The sequence below is a fragment of the Micropterus salmoides genome, unplaced genomic scaffold (genome assembly GCF_014851395.1).
Source record: "Micropterus salmoides isolate LMB-PRFRI ecotype aquatic unplaced genomic scaffold, ASM1485139v1 Ms_hic_scaffold_1, whole genome shotgun sequence".
NCBI lineage: Eukaryota > Metazoa > Chordata > Actinopteri > Centrarchiformes > Centrarchidae > Micropterus > Micropterus salmoides.
The window spans coordinates 66,988,634-67,005,342 of NW_024040040.1; the positions used below are offsets into that span (position 1 = coordinate 66,988,634).

Below are 16,709 nucleotides of genomic sequence, written 5' to 3' on the forward strand. Positions count from 1 at the left end.
TTATCTGCTAACATGTTTTATTGTCTCTGAAGCCACACAGAGAGATGAGAGGAGCAGCTATGAGTTTAACTGCAGCAGCGAGTGGATTTGTCGTCTTCCTTCTCTCTGTGTCAGGTACTGAATATCTAAACTTACATTCATTGCATTAAAACAGGGGAATCTGGGAAATGTAGGTCTTGTAAAAGTAGGCTGAAGGTCAGATGTGAAAATAAGTGGATCAGAAAGTATCAGGATCAGTTGTTCACACTGTATGATGAAAACAGCCAGTTTAGGGGGTATTTCCTAATTTCATTGTCCTGCTTGCGCTAATGCAAATGTATATTGAACAGTGTGAGTTCATTTTTCCAGAGCTGATGCTGCCTAAACGATGTTAGCACTATGCTGTGTTATTGTCGCATTGAATGAAGACGTGCAATGCAATTTAACGCACCAAAGCGTCGGCTTGTTCCATTATCCAACTTGTATAATTAGACAAGAAAGTGTAAACCGGAAACAGAGACTTCAAATAGTTCCTATTTGAAGCTACTTTTATCACGGTGAAGGTTTTAGAGAGATAGGCCTACTGGTCTCACACAGTGAAGTCATACTGACACAACTTCTCTCATATCTTCATCTGCTAGTTCCTTTTGTACTGTCTGACCTCAGTGTGATGTTTCTGTGCTCTGTGTTGACAGCAGCAAGGTCCAAAAATAACTTCTTTACTGCCTGCCACTGTGACAAGCAGTTATTTTTGTCTAACACACAGAAATTGTATCTGTCAATTTAGAAATGCACCAAGATAAACTAAATGAACGTTCTGCTCATTTAGGCATATTGTAATGTAAATAATGTTATCATTCAAATTTTAAACACAAAAAACATTGTGCATGTCTTTTAGTCAATGACATTAATTTCACTTAACCTAACAATCACTAACAGCCTGATATTTCAAAGGTACGTTACAGATGACAGGAAACCTAACACTCAGTTAAACCACCAATGAATGGGTCCATATCTCAATAAAAACGTCTTCTTCTGGATCCCAACAAGCAAACAAAAAATACTCCTTTCAATACAAAAGTTGGCCAACGAAAATAAAACCAAGTGATGTCTCTTGTCTCTGATTGACAAGCTTATGATTCTCCATCAACACCGGAGTTCCCTCCTGTTGTCTGGCCGGTGCTGCTGGTAAGCTCACCGGCTGTCACTCAGGAGGGACTGGGCCTCTTCCACTGCTGAGTTTGGTTCAAACACCGCCACAGATATTACCTGAGCTGACTGCTCTGTGTGTCTTGTGTGTGAGGCAGGGGTGTGTACCGATCACCATAATAGGCTACACTAAACTTACTACACGTGTCTTTCTGTTGAACGTTTTCTCTGTCTGCCAAAATGGCGGATGGTCTGACGATCTGCCAACAATTTACCCTCATTCAGCGGGTGCTAAAGTCAGAGATCTTGATAGCAGTTTTCTGCTATCTTATGTTTAGCTGCTAGAAACTCTTCCACACCTCAGTGCGCTGCATTTATTTTTAGCTTTCACACTTAACTCTGCAGCAACCTGACCGCAGAGTGAACAGAGAGAACTGACCAAGAAAAGCACAGACTCTCTAATAATTTATATTTCTCCTCTTATCCCGGTCAGTAAACTGCATTAAAGGTCACAGGTCTGATACTTTCCTGTTCACTTCACTGCACCTTCAGACTGGATGATGTCCTGCCTCAGTGCACATAGAGATGAACTGTAGAAAGCATGTGTACATCTTCCTTTGCACTGACTGTGAATAACTGAGCAAGACGTTGTGTTTAGACTTCTCTCTGTTCACCCTGGTTTTATTCAGAAATAACATAAAAAATGTAATAAAACATTAAATATTTAGAACAGGAGTTAGGAAGTGACTTGGAAGACGAATGATACAGAACATCTGTGAGTATTTTATGTACCACTGTTCTGCGGCTCCATCCCAGAAAAGAGAGTAAAATGTAATTTTATTAATTTTCTGTTTGGATTACTTGTGTGTTGACACATAAGCTTTTCAGGTATTTTGTTTAGATTTTTTGAATGAATGGACCCAAGCAGAAACCCAACTTTTCACAACATTAAAATATGACAAACACCTTATAAACTTTCTGTGACAATGACTGCAGATAATTCAGGTTTTGAAACTTGTCCAGGTTACGTTTCCCTCAAACCATATTGGTAGTTTGATCCACTTTGTCTGATTGTTAAATGAAGTGTTGATTGTGTCTGATGTGCTCTGTGTTACAGTGGTACAGAGTCAGTATGACTGGGGAGTGACGTACACTTATACTGAGATCTGTGCCTTCAAAGGATCAACAGTGGAAATAAGCTGCACCATTAAATACCCGTCCACAATAAATGGCCACGATACTACAGTTGAGAAAACATTCTGGTTTAAAGGTGATAAAATTGTGGATCTGAAAACAAAGTCAGAGTATTCAGGTCATGTAACTTATAGCTGTGACAAGAACCGCTGCACTCTGAGAATCACAGACCTGAGAGAGAGCGACTCAGCTGAGTACAAGTTCAGTTTCATAACAAACCAAGAACGTGGGAAATATACTGGTTCACCTGGAGTCACTTTGTCTGTCACAGGTAACATTTTCATCTGAATATTTATTTATTTAGTTCCAAATGTCCAACATCTTATGAAGGTTACTGTGTTTCTATGTAGGCAGTTCAATCTAAAGTGAAGATTCTGTTCCTTATTTACATATTCAGATCTCCAGGTGCAGGTGAGCAGATTTCAGGTCTATGAGTCTTCTAACTGGGCAGAGCTGAAGTGTCACAGCAGTTGTCGTCCACCTGGTCATCATTACTACGTCTGGTACAAGAATGGACAGAACATTAGGGGACAAACATCTTATTCTTATTCAGCCTACTTTTACCCTACAGACAGTTTTTCCTGTGCTGTAGGAGGATATGAGAAGTCCCGCTCTCCTTCAGTGTGTGAGTTTACATCCAGTCTTCCACTGACATGACACCATCTGGTGGAGCCTTTAACCTATTGCACTGTATTACTGTATCAAAGTGTCCAGCTTGTATCCATGGTAACAGAAACCCATGCTGTTTCTGATAAAGGAGGACATCAAGCTGCACCACCGCTTTGTTTTGTGAAAACTCAACCTCATCTTGAAGTTAAATGTTAAATGTGTTCTTGTTTTCTCCTCCAGATGCTCCAAAGCTTCCCTCTGTGTCAGTGAGTCCCTCTGCTGAGATAGTGGAGGGCAGTTCAGTGACTCTGACCTGCAGCAGTGATGCTAACCCAGCAGCTAATTATACCTGGTACAAGGAGAATGGAAATCCAAACCTTCATCCTCTAAGTAAAGAACCACAGCTTGTCTTGAGCTCCATCCTGTCCTCTGACTCTCGAGAGTATTACTGTGCAGTAGAGAATGATCTGGGAATGAGGACATCTGGATTAGTCCCTATTAATGTGAAATGTGAGTAAAACACAGCAAATTTAAAAAGCTTTAAGCAGACAATGACAACTTTTTAATGCTTAATTATCCAGTCAAATGTTTTGCTGATCATGCTCTTTCTTCAGCTCTGCCTGTTTCATATTCACAGTCTGCTGCTGTAGTTCACTGAGCAGTTACAGTAGATGATGAAAAAGCAGTTTTATTTAGAATTGGTCCCCCAAATCTGCACAGATGTTCAGAGGATTCAAACCTTCAGTAATGCAGAAAACCACTTTTAATGTTTCAGATGCTTTCACACATATTGGCCAGTAACTTTGGTAAACCACTAGCTACAGTGGCTGGTGAATTTTTGCCAAAACATTTTTCTGGAAACAAAATTGCTGCCTGGATTTCATTAGGTGGCAACATATAGACAGCATTTAGATTGTAGGAAGGGCTAACTTTGTGAACCCCACACAGTTATATTACAGTACCTGCAGTACGGTGTTGGCAGTACCTACCTTTTATGTTCTTTTTTGAAATAGTAATTTTGACCATGGAAGTACACATGTCAAAACATCAAGGAAGTATAAAGTATATTGATTTCTTAGCTTGTGCTAACCAGGAATATAATATCAAAATGAGTATAGACCCAACTTACTTATTGATAGGCAGTCAGGGCCAACATTGTAGTATTTACAACACATTTCAACATTTTTGTGTTAAAACTTACCTCTGTTTACCTGTGTGAGGGGCATTCCTCTGGTCTCCTCTTAGATTTATAGAGTGTTACTCAAGTGGTCCCAACACACAGCTCTGTCTGCTGCCAGTCACAAAACCACCTCCAAAGTTTCAGATGCTTGCACACACATAACTATTACTCATTTCAACACAACACAAAGAAATCTGTCTTCACTACGGTTCAATTATTTTTTCTCCTCCAGATGCTCCAAAGCTTCCCTCTGTGTCACTGAGTCTCTCTGGTGAGATAGTGGAGGGCAGATCAGTGACTCTGACCTGTATCAGTGAGGCTAACCCAGCAGCTACTTATACCTGGTTCAAGGAGAAAGGCAATCTAAACCACCTTCTTCCTCGCAATACAAAAACACAGCTTGTCTTCAGCTCCATCCAGTCCTCTGACTCTGGAAAGTATTACTGTGCAGCTGAGAACAAGCTGGGAATGAGGACATCTGAACCAGTCTTTATTAATGTGAAATGTGAGTAAAACATTAATTTTAAACACATAAGTTAACAATATAATACAATACAATACAATATAATTAATATTTCAAGTGAACGCTGGGACCAAAATTCAGCCCTGGTAATGTGGTTTTCACCGGCCCAACAAAGTGATGACGTTAAAAAAAAACGTTCCCTGAATCTGGACATTTTCCCCACTGAGACCATACAAGGCAGCAATTGTTGGGTCAGATGTACGACCAGACTGGGCCAGTTAAGCATGGTCCCCACCTTCACCAACTTAATAAACTTTGTCAAAAAATACTCCATTAGCTCTCTATTATAGTCAATAAATTTGCGATCAAAAACTTCTCTGGAGACGGTCAAGAGTCGGTGCAAAAGAGAACACATAAACCCGTACAACATCCCAGCAGGTCGGAGGATGAAGCCCATCCTATGGTCTGCAGACAGTCTTATATATATCTCTTCTGGGCTGGTTTGCCCCCCTCCTTTCCTCATGATGAACTTCTTTCCTCTGTTATTGTGTTGTTTTTACCAATTAACACTGTTCCCCAGCTGTCATTTATTACTGTAGACTTTCTACATCTTTATACTACTGGATAAGAAGTTCATCATTTACATTTCAACTTCAGTCTCACTGTGTTTTTTAAAGGTTACGCATGCTTAATTTGACACATAAATAATTGTATTTTTTAACCAATTAATATAAGAATAACATAAGTAAAGTTGCATTTTCCATTAATGCCTGGTTTCTTACAGCATTCTTGATGTTATGCTGCCTGCTTTCTGCTTTCTGCTTATCATCTGTCTGTCGTGTTTTTGCCAAGCATCTGTCGGTTTTTTGGTCATCCTCTGTCGTGTTTTTGCAAAGCATGAATTCCTTCAGCAAGTTCACTCAAAGCTCACACAGGTCATAAGCAAATTCATTCAAAGCTCATACTGGCTATAATAACCAGAGTTTGGAAGTTGACAATCAAACCCCCTTAATCAGTAATTAAGCATATAGTCTTAATGTTAGCAGATTAACACCTCAGCAGTTCCTCGTGTAATCACAACAACAGTAGATAACAGTAGACCAAAGCATGCACAGTGTCAGCAGATCTTGCACACCTGCAGCCTCTCCTATGGTCATAATCTACAGTAGATGACAGTTGGACAAGACGAACCACCTGCAGCCTCTTCCTGCAGTCATTCCTCCCACTCAAGGATCTGTTTTTGTGTTCATGACTACAGTTCACTACTTATAAGTAAAAACTAAAGTAATCTATGTAAAAAGAAAATGAATAAGAATGATTAATGATTAATACTAGTAAAATGATTAAAAATGATGATATAAGAATGATCACTTAAAGTAACTTATTAAAGACAATAAAACTGATTAAAATGATTAACAATGATTAATATTGATTAAGGATAATCACTGATGACTGTTTCTTGACTGATGTCTAACTTTTTGTCTGCAATGCTCCCCCTCTCTGTGTCCTAGGCATGCCCTCTGCTGATCACGGCATTTTAACCAAAAACCTGACTTTGTGGAATAAGCTGGTGTCTCTTGTGCTGTTTGCTATAGACGAGACATTCTTACTGTATTGATGTATGTTTTGTAACACAATTTTCACTAATTCTGCTTCTTTTCCTCTGCTGGGGTTTTTGATGATGCCTTGCTGTGCTCATCCTGCTCCTTACACACATGCCTGCTTACACACACATGTGCTACTGTTACTGCCTCCTGGCAGCTAGACACAGAGAGGACCACACACTCTCAGAGCTATGGAGTTTCAGCGTTGTGATTTTAACTTTACACTATAAAATAGCACTCTAAATGATGACAATAGCTATAGAGTTTTGACACTGTAATCTTAACTTTACACTCTAAAATAATACTTTAAATGATGCCAATGCAGACCACCTTCGCTCTAGCAATTAATGATAACAATTTAGGCTGCAATGTTCTAAAATAATTCTCAACACAATGACTCTCACACTGTAGGCGTACACGGCATGAGGCTAAGTAGTTCAGCCTGTAAGGCCTCAGGAGTTGCTCTGCTATCGAGCCTGATCAGTTTGGCGCTCAGGGCACTGACTGCACCTGCAGGTTCACCGTTACATTTCAAGCCATTGAAGTTCTGGGGCTCAAGCAGGGCGAAATCTGTGTACAGTTCTCTGTTTTTAGCAAAACGTTGGGAAATACGTTGTTGACAGCCGCCTGTGCGGCACATCTTTGCTCACATTCTCCCATGCATTCATCCTTTTGATATGAATCTCTCTGGAAAACAGCGATGACGTTCAACAAAGAAAAAAGTGATGCGCTCGATAGAATGCAACCAGTAACGTCCATTATTACTAAATTCAGTACATGGCCATAACACCATATGTGTACCTGTGCAGGTGAATAGTGCTGAAAATCCTCGGTATTCCCCCTGCATGTTAGCAGCTCCGTCCGTGGAATTATAATAATATAACACATTCATTTATATTAAGTTAAATTTTCTCCAGGACACATTTAAGCAAATCAACAAAACCCTGACCTGTAGACAACTCGCCAGTGCAATCATCCTCTCCTGTGTCTTCACATCCGTCACAAATTATCACTGAACACTGGTCTTTGTCTGTTATGTCTTGTGTTGTATTGATTTGAATGAAATACATGCCGGCCTCTTTAACCTCCGCAGCAACGTTTTCTTTAATGAGACATTCAGTAGCTTCTATGACCGTGTTTACAGTTGTGTTGGATAGGAGAGTGACCAGTGATCCCCTGCCTGTTGCTCCGGAGTGGTGCAGCCTCTTACTATTTTCAATACATGAACTGACATGCGTTTGGAGGCATTTTTTCCAATTTGCTCAACAAGAGAACACGTTCTAAAAACATGCCATGTTCGGCAGCATCATTTTCCAAGGTGCATGCAGCCTCTGATTTGTCCCCTCGGTAACTGAGCCTTCATTTTCCTATGACTTTCACTATTTCAAGTGTAGTGATAGTACTCTTTGTTAATGAATTATGAATAATAATATTTTGAAATATTATATCAGGATTTTTCTTATAAAGCTATTTCTTATAGTGAACCTACACTTTCTTAATGAATTAATGAATAATAATATTTGGAAATACTATTTCATGAGCACTCGTTTGGGGAACCACCTGAATCGCCGTCTGCCCAAGGCCTTCAGGACTCCTTGGGTACAGTTAATAATTGCCAACAATTATTACTGGTGATCAGTTAGTTATTAATTGTTCAATTATTTTGAATCAGTTCAATCAGTCTCAAATCAAAGGGTGAATCCTCCGTCCAGTGACCTGGAGCTAAACAGTAAACACACACAGTTCCTGTGATCAAAGTGAGAATTTATTAGCTAACTAAGTGGATGTAAAAAAAGTGAGAGTAAATAATACCAAAGAAATAAAACAATAATGACTAAACAACCAGGATGCAATCAATGAGATAGAACTGTAGTAATATGGTTCAATGTGAATTTAGTTTGGGAAAGGATATGACTAATGGAGTAAGAGAACAAATGGATGCAAGTTATAATGTGATAACTTAGTTAAATTGAGCTAGTGTTTCAGGACTAAAGGACATCAACTTGGCAACAAAATATAGTTTGTTTTGCTTTACTGCTTGTTGTTTCCCCCCACTGTCCAGTGTGGAAGGTTCATGACCAGCCGGCTCGGTTTGTTGCGTTCACGGCCCTCAGCGGCTTGGCACGCCACACGGCCAGCTCAAGCTGGTCTTTGCTGACGGAGATTCTGGTTGGTGGTCGCGGGAAACTGTTGCAGTAAATGAGCTGTTAGCCCCGGCTTGGTTACTGGTGTCGTTCTCGACTCAGTTGATTAGCCTCCAAACTCTGGGTCATTGGAAGTAGGCTAGTGAAAGTTAATTTGAACTGAAATAAATGCTTTTTCAAAGAAACTTAGTCATTTTCTGAATTAAAAGTTGTGCGATTTACACACAAAATTAGGAGTCACGGTGATTTTCTGGACTGGACCTCTTGGAAAATCTTTGTTGGGAGTTGCACATGCGCAGGTAAGGGCTACTAGCCAATCAGAAGCAGAGAAGGACGGGTTGTAAAAAAACAAGGTAGTGTGATCCAAATCAAAGCCGCTTCAGACTCCGACCGTAACCTAGCAGATGGTAGAAGTTACTCACAAGTCCACAACCAAGCAATATCATTGTTCCACATCTTACCATTAGGACTAAACGGTAAACTGTTGCCGGTGTTCTGACGATCTCTGCTGCTTTGCCGAAAAATGTTACCATAGTGCAACTCGATAGACTCGACTGTACTTGGCCCTGCTCTGTTTTCCATTGCAGCCACACACAACTGCCACAACGTAATGTTCAATGCGACACACACACCAGCGATCCACGCAGCTTTCTCTCTTTTAAGTTAAAACGTTTCAACATATCTCAGAATGTAAAGACAGATAAGCGGTATGAAAACCTTCCAGCTGTGTTTTCCTCTGCCGTTGTTGCTGCAGCGGGTCTGTGTGACGGTGGGAGCAGAGGGCTCTGTGAGCGGGCGGCTGGCCGGCCTCACACGCTCCTCCCGCGGGTTGGTGCAGGCTTCCCCCGCAGCCACTTGCGGAGCTCCTCAACTCCGAAAAATATTAAAGCACATTTTTTTTCCGCCATCACTTCTAGTAAAACTGTCAATATCCGAAATCTACACAGCTGATTTCACCTCAAAACTTCTCAGAAGTGGATTTAGTGATGAAATTCCAAACGAAAACTGTAAAATATAAAACTTTCTGTTGCTGGCCTCTGTCTGGCGAACACAATGATGATGCAGAATAGTGAATATTCTCTCTGACCAATCAGCAGTCTGTCGTGTTTTCACGTTACATTTTAGTATTCCTCAGTTCGCTTTTCACTTTGCAAACCTGTTACATGCACAAAAAAGATATATAACTCAATAATGGAGATACCACCTCTTTAAAAAGTCTTAAAAGGTAATAAATCAATTTTGCAAAAATTAAGGCCATTAAAAAGTATTAAAAAGTCCTAATCGCCATTTAACACACTGTCCAAAGAGTTTGTATGCTAAAAGTGTAGGTGAATGTATTTATTTATAATGCATAGCCAGAAATACTAGACAGGCAGTGCGTAGCGACTGTGTGAATTGTTTCTTTAATGTTAGGCGGAGGGATCTTCCGTTATTGAAACATTCAACTTTTCATAAAGCCGTTGCTCTTGTCAATGTCAGTTTTTGTGAACAGATCAATCACAGCCTGGATGGAGCAGGATTTAAATAAAAGTTTGATGTGCTGCAACAAACTTTATAAATGTTGAACTCATTGTTCTGCATAAATGGGTATGATTATTGACGAGTTAGTAGCCTGCCCAAAATCAAGGCTGGAGACTATCAGCCTTGACTATCAGTGAGGTGATCAAAGTGTCAAACTGATTACAGTGATCTTGATTTTACAGTCTCGATGGCGTAGATATTTGTAGGAGCAGCTTGCTTGAAAAAGGTGACAGTCTGTCTCGATCTAGCTTCCAAACAGTAACTTGGACAACAAAGTGATCAACTATGTTGTCAGTTATAACATCGTCACACTATCACAAAATAAATGTTTGCTTTACGAGTGACGCTGAAACTGCTCATTTTGTTTAGACATTCTCAATTCAGTGCACTGAATAATCTCGTTGATAAAACAACACTAAAACAATAGATGAAACAATCCACATGTTTCATCATTTTTCAGTAACTTTCGTGAAGTCGAAAGTCCGCGTTCACTGTTGAATGCACGCGTGTTCCCGCGGCAGGGGAACACTTTCTATCAGGGATAACTACCTTGGCAAGACACCAGACAGTGGCGGTGTAACGTCCTAAAGGATCCGATTAGTTGAGACATATTTGTTCCGCCTTTCGCATCAGCACCATATCGTCGCAAGGAAGATATATTACTATGATTTGTAGATTTTTCATTCAGAGGGCCATAGGGGGTCCAAGATCTGTTTTACAGGGGCACTGGCCCCTGTTGGGTCCCCGCCAAAACCGCCACAGCTCCTCTGGGGTGTTTCAGTTTGGAGTCAGGCTGTCTGCTTGAGGGGTGAAAACTGCCCCGTTCTTAGGGAAAGACAAAGGGGAGATGCTGTGTTCTTTCATTTGGGATAGAAAAAATTAAGTGTTCACTGGTTGGCTCACTACACAATGATACGTTCCATAACCTGTCATCTTTGACGCGCCTGCTCTCTTGCGATAGACATTTGATTTACATTGAGCATCTAACTTATATTTCCTTTGCTGATCCTTAAAAAGCAGGCGTCTGCACATTCTCTATGAGGGCCACTTCTCTCATGTTCCATTACTCTTTGATGCACATGTCTCCAGTCACGCATTCCCACTGTAAATGGGTTGACTTGTTTAGTAAAAGCCAAGCACACAGACCAGTACAGTGTGTGTGATCTGCAGTGACGCTTAACGACAAGTGTGAGTTTTCCAAGAACAGGATCAGGTTCCTGGGGCAGGTCATTGAGGCATCAGGAGTCAGCGCTGACAGAGATAAAGTGAACGCTGTAAAAGCCATGCCAGCACTCAGTAACGTCAGCGAGGTGAGACGCTTTCTGGGGATGACAAACTATCTGCGGAAGTTCCTGCCTCACTTGCTGAGAGAACATGACCTCTCTATGACCCTAATGCTGAAACACTTGTCTCCGCTGACTCATCCTCATATGGGATGGGCGCCGTTCTTCTCCAGCAGCAAGCAGATACAGAGTGGAAACCTGTGGCGTGTGCTTCGAGAGCCCTCAGCAGCACCGAGCAGCGATACGCCCAGATTGAGAAGGAGGTTCTAGCATCAACACGGGCCTGTGAGAGGTTTGCAGAGTTCCTCATTGGGAAGAGTTTTCACATTGAAACCGACCACAAGCCCCTGATTCCTCTACTAGGCTCAAAGAGCTTAGATGAATTTCCTCCACGCATACAGCGTCTACGCATGCGTCTAATGAGGTTTGCCTACACCATATCACATGTGGCTGGCAAAGACATTGCAGCTGCAGATGTGCTGTCCTGAGCTCCTGTCAGCCACACTGCAGAAGGATTGCAGGAGGAGGAAATCAATCTCTATGTTGACTCTGTCATAGCGAGTCTCCCAGCTACAGAAAAGAGGTTAAGAGAAATTCAGAGACACCAGGACGACGACGCCACACTCCAGCAGTTGAAGAAATTCTGTGTCGAAGGATGGCCAGACAAGTTCTCCATTGAAGAGTGTTCCAGCCCAATCTGCCATTTTCAGGTGAGCTCACAGTCCAAAACGGTCTACTACTGTGTGGCAGCAGGATTGTCATCCCAGCATCATTTAGGGCAGACATCCTGTCCAAGCTGCACGAGGGCCACCTGGGAATAACAAAATGCAGAGAGCGAGCTAAACATTCAGTGTGGTGGCCGGGCCTCAGCAGAGTGCTGACACAAATGATAGAGAAATGTGATGTGTGTAGCCGTGAGAGAATAAATCGATGAGACCTAAAACGATGATGCCTACTGAGTTCCTGCCAAGAACATGGTCTACTGTAGGAGCAGATTTGTTCCAGGTAGAAAACAAACAATACCTGGTCATTGTGGACTATTTCTCAAGATATTTTGAAGTGGCCAAACTGACATCCACAACATCTGGAGCTGGGATCGATCACTTCAAGTCTATCTTTGCTCATCATGGTATACCTGAAGTGGTCCGCTCAGACAACAGCCCAAAGTTTGCATCTGAGAACTTCAGAAAGTTCACACAGGATTGGGGCTTTAGTCATGTGACCTCCAGTCCCCATTTTCCCCAGAGCAACGGGGAGGCTGAGCGTGCTGTGAGGACAATCAAAAGTCTCCTCAAGAAATCCAGCGACGCTTATCTCGCCCTGATGGCCTATCGAGCTGCTCCCCTGGCAAATGGATACAGTCCCACTGAGCTTCTGATGGGAAGGAAAATAAGATCACCAGTCATTCCATCCAAGCTCAACCCAGGGTGCGCAGACATGGACAACTTGAAAAGGACAGAACAAAAGTACAGACAAAAACTCCGACAGATCTATGACCGAAGACACAGACATGTCATACCTTCACCCCGGTGATCATGTGTGGGTCAAAGATACAGTGGAAAGAGGCACTGTGGTGTCTACTGCCGGCACGCCAAGGTCCTACATCATTGAGACGCCCGGGGGCGCTCTGCGAAGAAACAGATACTATCTTTCGCCAACCCCTGTGGCTCCTGAAAAACCTTCCAACTCAATTGAGCCAGCACTTGAGAGCACTGTTCCTGACGCCGCACACACTCCTGTCACACCAGGAGCCCAGTGTGAAGCCAGTCAGCAGACTCCAGCGTGTGAGGGACGTTTCCCAAACAGAATAAGGAATCCTCCATCTTACCTGATGGAGGGGGGGTAAATAAAGCCGTGGGATCAACCGACATGCTGTCGTGGTCTTTCAGTAGAGCTTCGTATTAAGGTTACGGGGAACCTATAAATCACGTAACACTAATGTCTTTCACCAGGGTTCTGTTTACAGTTTGCTTACCTGTTGGAAATATGAAAATACAGTTTTATTCAGGAGCGCGCTCTGTAGCGTGCGTTCTTGGACTTACTCATCACATACTGACGTCTCATTCTACTTTTCTGGCGTTACCTACTGATGTCTTAGTATAATGCATAGAGCGCCCTCTGCTGACCATTCTGTGCTTAGCAAGGAAGGAATTATCACGTCAGTGACAGAACAGTATAATTCATGTAAGTGACAAAGTAATTACGTTATGTTTAGAGACCTTAAGCTTTCACTGAATTCAAAAATTGGGGGGGGGTTCACTTTATCTGTCTTTTCAAACACCCAGTGCCGCATTCACACTGCAATTTCTCCAGACATCGCATTGAAAGTAGGGCTACACGATAGTTCTAATGGTAGTTGCGATGTTACTCGATTACCCTTGTGATTATATGACCGCAGAGTGTGCGATTAAACAAAAGTGCGCTGTGTGTGTGACACTTCGTCTCTGTGTGCACTGCAGTTTGTATCCTCGCCCACACCGGGTTCTAAAGTGGGACCATTTCACTCCTATATGACCCTACAAATAGATCGGGAACCATAAAAATTATTCATGAGCACAGTGTGCAAGTAAAAACTACAATCTATCATAATCACCCCGCACCATGTCGCTAACTTGTAGCTAATCGTTCCAAACAAAGTCGGACTGGCCACCAGGAGCACCAGTGGAAACTGTGAGACAGAAGAAAATCAGGAGAAGATAAGCAGCATTTGGGTTTAGCTGGCTATTTAGCTATATCAGTGCCTTTTGTTGAAACATGTTCAACTTTTCATAAAGCTGATGTGCTCAGTGTCACTTTTGGTCAATCGACCAATCACAGCCTGGATGGGGCGGGACATAAAAGTTATAGACGAATGTAAAGCATTTTTCTTGCACAAAGATTTAATGAATGAAAACAACCTACAAACATGAAACTGTTGTAACTGGAATTAATATACTAGAGGTAAGCTATGAAGTATACCATTAAAGGAAATTATAATCAATATAGTAACATTATATAATGAATATATTATACTAACAACAGGTTACTATTAAATTAACATTATACTTTTTATTTAATGTTATATTATACTAATTCAGTAATTTATAGTTATTCATCCAGGTTGTGGAAGGTGCATCTGCAGTGGACAGATGTAGATTTAGCCAGAATCAGGATGCCATTGTGCTAATATGTGTTGGCTTCTAGCCAAACATGCTCACCTTGTTCTGTTTACTAAAGTTATTATTGTAAATATTGTTCAGTAACTTTGTTTACATAAAGTGTGCCGTGGGTTGTGTGGGTGGTGCTCGTGTATCGTGTATCTGTCCCTGGAAAGATCACAATTACAAATATGTTTACGAGTGTTAGGCCCAGTGTTACACAGTTATATTACAGTACAAATATCAGTCATCTGCAGAAAAATACATACAATTTAATGTTGTTTTCTAAAATAGCAATTTTGACAATAAAATTATACATGTCAAAACATCAAGACAATATAAAGTACATAGATTTCTTAGCTTGTGCTAACCAGGAATTTATTATCAATAAGTATATAGACCCAACTCTGCTAATAGAAAGTTAATCAGGGACACAATTCTAGTTTACAGCACATTTCAACATTTTTGTGTTTACTCATAAAAATGTATGAAGGACATTCTTCTGAAAAAAAAAAGTCACCCCCAAAGTTTCAGATGCTTCCACACACATAAGGCAAGACAAGTTTATTTGTAAGTACATTTCAACAATTCAAAGGGCTTTACATAAAACATAAAAGCAACAAAGGGAAACTGAAAAAAAAAACACATTAAAATATAATTTTTTAAAGGGTAAAATAGAAAATAAAAACAGCGTACGAACACATAACTATTACTCATTTCAATACAACATGTAGCACAAAAGAAATCTGTCCTCATGTTTGTTCATTTATTTTTTCTCCTCCAGATGCTCCAAAGCTTCCCTCTGTGTCAGTGAGTCCCTCTGCTGAGATAGTTGAGGGCAGTTCAGTGACTCTGACCTGCAGCAGTGATGCTAACCCAGCAGCTACTTATACCTGGTACAAGAGGAATGGAAATCCAAACCTTCATCCTCTCAGTAAAGAACAAAAGCTTGTCTTCAGGTCCATTCAGTCCTCTGACTCTGGAGAGTATTACTGTGTCGCTGAGAATAAGCTGAAGAGGAAGACATCTAAATCAGTCTTCATTGATGTGAAATGTGAGTAAAACACAACTAATGACAACTTTTTAAAGCTTAATTATCCAGTCAAATATTTGGGATTCCAAAATCTGCATGGAAGTTCAGGGGATTCAAACCTTCAGTAATGCAGAAAACCACCTCCTAAAGTTTCAGATGCTCCCACACATGTTGGCTAGTAACTTTGGAAAACCACTAGCTACAGTGGCTGGTGAGGGAGTAAGTTAATGTGTAGTATTTTGTTTTGCTTAATACAATAAGCTAGAAACAAAATTGCTGCCTGGATTTTGTTAGGTGGCAACATTTTTTGGGTTGTAGGAAGGGCCAACTTTTTTAACCCCCACACAGTTAAATTACAGTACAAATATCAGCCATCTGCAGAAAATGAAAACAATTTAATGTTGTTTTCTGAAATAGTTATTTTGACAATAAAATTATACATGTCAAAACATCAAGGAAATATAAAGTACATAGATTTCTTAGCTTGTGCTAACCAGGAATATAATATCAATAAGTATATAGACCCAACTCTGCTAATAGAAAGTTAATCAGGGACACAATTCCAGTTTACAGCACATTTCAACATTTTTGTGTTTACTCATAAAAATGTATGAAGGACATTCTTCTGAAAAAAAAAAGTCACCCCCAAAGTTTCAGATGCTTCCACACACAAAAGGCAAGACAAGTTTATTTGTAAGTACATTTCAACAATTCAAAGGGCTTTACATAAAACATAAAAGCAACAAAGGGAAACTGAAAAAAAAAACACATTAAAATATAATTTTTTTAAAGGGTAAAATAGAAAATAAAAACAGCGTACGAACACATAACTATTACTCATTTCAATACAACATGTAGCACAAAAGAAATATGTCCTCATGTTTGTTCATTTATTTTTTCTTCTCCAGATGCTCCAAAGCTTCCCTCTGTGTCAGTGAGTCCCTCTGGAGAGATAGTTGAGGGCAGTTCAGTGACTCTGACCTGCAGCAGTGATGCTAATCCAGCAGCTAAATACACCTGGTACAAGAGGAATGGAAATCCAAACCTTCATCCTCTCAGTAAAGAACAAAAGCTTGTCTTCAGGTCCATTCAGTCCTCTGACTCTGGAGAGTATTACTGTGTCGCTGAGAATGATCTGGGGAAGACATCTGGATTTGTCTCTATTAAAGTGAAATGTGAGTAAAATGCAGCTAATTTAAAAAACATTATACAATTAATGACAACTTTTTAAAGCTTAATTATCCAGTCAAATGTTTTGCTGATCATGCACTTTCTTCAGTTCCACCTGCTTCACATTCACAGCAGCTACAACAGATGATTAAAGGCGGTTTTATTTCGAGTGAACGCTGAGTCAATGTTGAGTTCAGCTCAATGAATAGAGGGGTAGTACTTTTCTCATTGATACCTTGAATA

The 16,709-nt window shown here is 40.7% G+C and overlaps 1 protein-coding gene across 1 annotated transcript; it reads left to right on the forward strand.

Annotated features, from left to right (window-relative positions):
• The first annotated feature begins 4,349 nt into the window (after positions 1–4,349).
• Positions 4,350–15,426, forward strand: LOC119898844 (vascular cell adhesion protein 1-like). The gene is made up of 2 exons (XM_038713122.1): positions 4,350–4,616; positions 15,048–15,426. Exons 1-2 carry the CDS (start codon positions 4,580–4,582, stop codon positions 15,323–15,325), a joined length of 315 nt encoding a protein of 104 aa, XP_038569050.1. The 5' UTR covers positions 4,350–4,579; the 3' UTR covers positions 15,326–15,426.
• Positions 15,427–16,709: the final 1,283 nt, after the last annotated feature.